The sequence below is a fragment of the Erinaceus europaeus genome, unplaced genomic scaffold, assembly GCF_950295315.1.
Source record: "Erinaceus europaeus unplaced genomic scaffold, mEriEur2.1 scaffold_982, whole genome shotgun sequence".
In the NCBI taxonomy this organism is placed as follows: Eukaryota; Metazoa; Chordata; class Mammalia; order Eulipotyphla; family Erinaceidae; genus Erinaceus; species Erinaceus europaeus.
The window spans coordinates 36,043-39,288 of NW_026647441.1; the positions used below are offsets into that span (position 1 = coordinate 36,043).

A 3,246-nucleotide genomic window follows, 5' to 3' on the forward strand; every position below is an offset into this window, starting at 1 on the left:
AGTAAAACCTCAAACTTAAATCCCTCACATGTCACTTAGGCTCCGACTTCCTGGCAAGAATTACTCTGACACTTTCCCCATAGTATTTTCAGCAGAATTTTCAACTACACATCATTTACCTCCACCTCAGACATTTCTTAGGCCAAATTAATCATTCATCCTTCATATGAAGCCATTTTAATTATGTTCAGTACTTCTGGTGCAATTTCTCTAACATCAATTTCAGTTACAATGCAAGTTATATACACTTTCTGCACTAACTTACAAACTCAATGAAAACCTTTTCTCCTCGAGGAAATGAGTTCTGAGTTAATAGATTTTCTTTAAAAATAAATATTTAATTTTGCATTTCACCTCACTATTCAGGGGCCTGAAAATCAAATTCTACCTCCCTAACCATCAATATGGTTGAAATTTGAGCCTTTCTATTCACAAAGCAGTTGGTGGAGTAGAAAGAAGTCAGGCAGGCAAAATCAGGTTCTGGTACTAGAATTTTAGTTCAACACTTGTAAAACTGAATTTCCCAGTTTTTGAGATGTAACAAATATCTATTAACGCTTCCCTAATTGTTTTTGTTTCCTTGCAAATTAATAAAGCACCCCAGTGGAGTGTGGGTATGATGTTTTATTTCCACCAGAGCACAGCTCAGCTCAGGTTTATGGTGGTGTGGGGGACTGAACCTGGGACCTTGGAATCTCAGGAATGAGTCTCTTTGCATGACCATTATGCTATCTTCCTCCTCTCGCCCACCCTCCCCCATGGTTTGTTTTTAATTACAACTTGTGCCATAGAACAGGCAGTCTCTCCTGCCACTACTCCATGATAATGAAGTAACCATTATCTCTCCTGCCATTTGCCAACAATAAAGTGGTATTCTTAATGCAAATATTTGCAATATGGGGATTGTGTTCAAAATGAACCTATGAATGCTCTTAAAATATTCTATATAATCCTTCAATGTTTTGAATCCTTGTATTCAAAACATTACTTTACCTTAAGTATCCTGGGCTTAAAGAGTTATATGATTTGCCTATCTTTCTGCCCACACAAATGTCAAAAAACTCATGGGGACTCACACAATCAGAATTAACTTTATTTTCTGTATTAATGCACTTCGTAAACATACCCGTACGACTGGGCTTAACACGCAACAAATAAGTCTCTTTTCATTATTGATGGGACATAGCTTTTTTAATCTAAAATCGTAAACAATTAACTCCCAGCCTCAAGCCACATCAATGGATGACACACTACGATGAAAAACAAGCTTTAGTTTTCTCCAGAGATTTGATGCGCAGTGTAGTGTAGTCACAGTTCGTGAGATGTGATTACCAGCAAAGAGGTTTTTAGGCTTATTGAATCAAACAAAAAGTCCTGTGGTGCAGCCAAAAGCCTTACCTAGATGTATTCCTGCTTAGCTGCAACAGACCGTTTGGTAAATAAGAATGATATTTAAAGATTTCAGGAGGTTAAATATTTTGTGAATGAGAAACACAACTCTACCAAGTTAAGAATCCCAAGTATGATTTTTTTTTTTTTCTAAGACCTAGTTTTTCTCTCAATGAAGTTGTGACTACCCCAACCTTTGGTATAACGTATTTCCACGACAACATTTAAAGGTTATCTTCAGTGTGTGTTGTCAGTTACATAGTGTTTTGGTAAAGGGGTGGCTAGAGCTTCTTTGCTCTCAGTAAGTGCTCTCGGCTGATGAATAAAAACACTAAACTTAACACCCTGGTTGTTGGCAGCTCGGACAAAACCACTATTGGCAGTCATCGTGATGGCTTTCAAGGTATCTCCTGTCCCAAAAATGGTCAAGGAACGACTATTGATCTTTGAACTGGCCACTAATCTCAAGGCACGCTCCGAAGGCTGGTCTGGGACCACATTAATTCTCTTGATTAACATAGCGGCCCTCTCTCTTTCCCCAGGCCCTCCTAAGGTATCTAGAATAGACTGAAAATCTTTGACAGCAGATTCGCAAGCAAACAACTCCTTGTCCTTCATAAACATCTCCAGCTGGGGTAGAACCTGCTCTTTCCTTTCTTGCTCTGCTTGTTCTGTGAGCACTTTCTCTTTGAAGATGAAGTAGCAGCCTCCGTAGCTGAGGGCAGAGACGTATGTGATTAAAGTAGTGATGTCCAGATTCACTCTTTTGCAAACATCAACCTTAATCTCTGTTGGGAAAGCAACGCTTGCTAGGATATTGTCTCGGTCTACTCTGGTGACTCGCAAATGTTCAGGGCCCTCATCATCTGACTCACTCTCACTTAGCTGGAGCTCTTCAGGGTGATCTAACAGTGAATTAACTGCTACTATATCTCCCCTCACAGATATGCCCATTTCTTTCAGCTTCTCAGCCATCGGGCTGGAGACACTGTTGTAAAAGGCAAAGATGATGTGAGGGTTGCTGTACTGCACTGGCTGCTGGTGGCTGGCCTGCAGGAAGTCCTCCGCCTGCTCAATGATGCTTTTGTCACCATACTGGCCCCTGCCCAGCCAAATGTTATGCAGAGCTTCCGCCTTCCGGCCAATGGCTTTCACCCAAGTATGACCACCATTTGCAACCACATCCACCACAAGGGTCTGCTTTTCTCCCAAGGCATCTGTGTAACCAAAGACATGAAGAACACTGACGACCTCTTCCAGGTTTTCTGCTGACTCCACAATGGCTCGGAGGTGTGTTAAATTTGTGCTTTGTAAATAGGACTCCTTAATAGCCACTTTTCCAGCTTCTACTTTCTGTAAGAATTTGAGTTCTGACTTCAACTTGCTGCACAGCTTTGCACCGCCTTCTATGCCGCCTTTTCGTGACCTAGAAAGTAATTCTGCTCTCTTGATCAGTTCCTTGGCTACGGCGATTCGTTCACAGAGCATGGAGTGTGCAGACATGATGACAGCATTATTCCTTTCCTATGAAAAGAAGAAAACAATTAAGCAATTTGAAACAACCCTCAAAACTTTGGGCATAGTGGGGGTAGACAGCATAACGGTTATGCAAAAAAGGCTCTTATCCCTGTGGCTCCAAAGATCCAGGTTCAGTCCCCCACACTACCATATGGCAGAGCTGAACAGTGCTCTGGTAAAACAAACAAATACTAAGGAGTTCTCCAGGGGCCAGGTGGTGGCCTACCTGGTTGAATGCACACATTATAATGCACAAGGACCCGGGTTCAAGTCCCTGGTCCCTACCTGCCGGGGGAAAGCTTCATAAGTGGTGAAGCAGGGCTGCAGTTATCTGTCCCT

General features: G+C 41.9%; 1 protein-coding gene across 1 annotated transcript; it reads right to left on the bottom strand.

The window, feature by feature from the left end:
- Nucleotides 1–1,072: 1,072 nt before the first annotated feature.
- Nucleotides 1,073–2,939, bottom strand: CUNH7orf25 (chromosome unknown C7orf25 homolog). Its single transcript, XM_060184004.1, has one exon. It carries the CDS (start codon nucleotides 2,890–2,892, stop codon nucleotides 1,627–1,629), a length of 1,266 nt encoding a protein of 421 aa, XP_060039987.1. The 5' UTR covers nucleotides 2,893–2,939; the 3' UTR covers nucleotides 1,073–1,626.
- Nucleotides 2,940–3,246: the final 307 nt, after the last annotated feature.

Excerpts from the sequence above, each read along its gene's own strand:
- CUNH7orf25 (XM_060184004.1), bottom strand. The coding sequence starts at position 2,892 with ATGTCTGCACACTCCATGCTCTGTGAACGAATCGCCGTAGCCAAGGAA.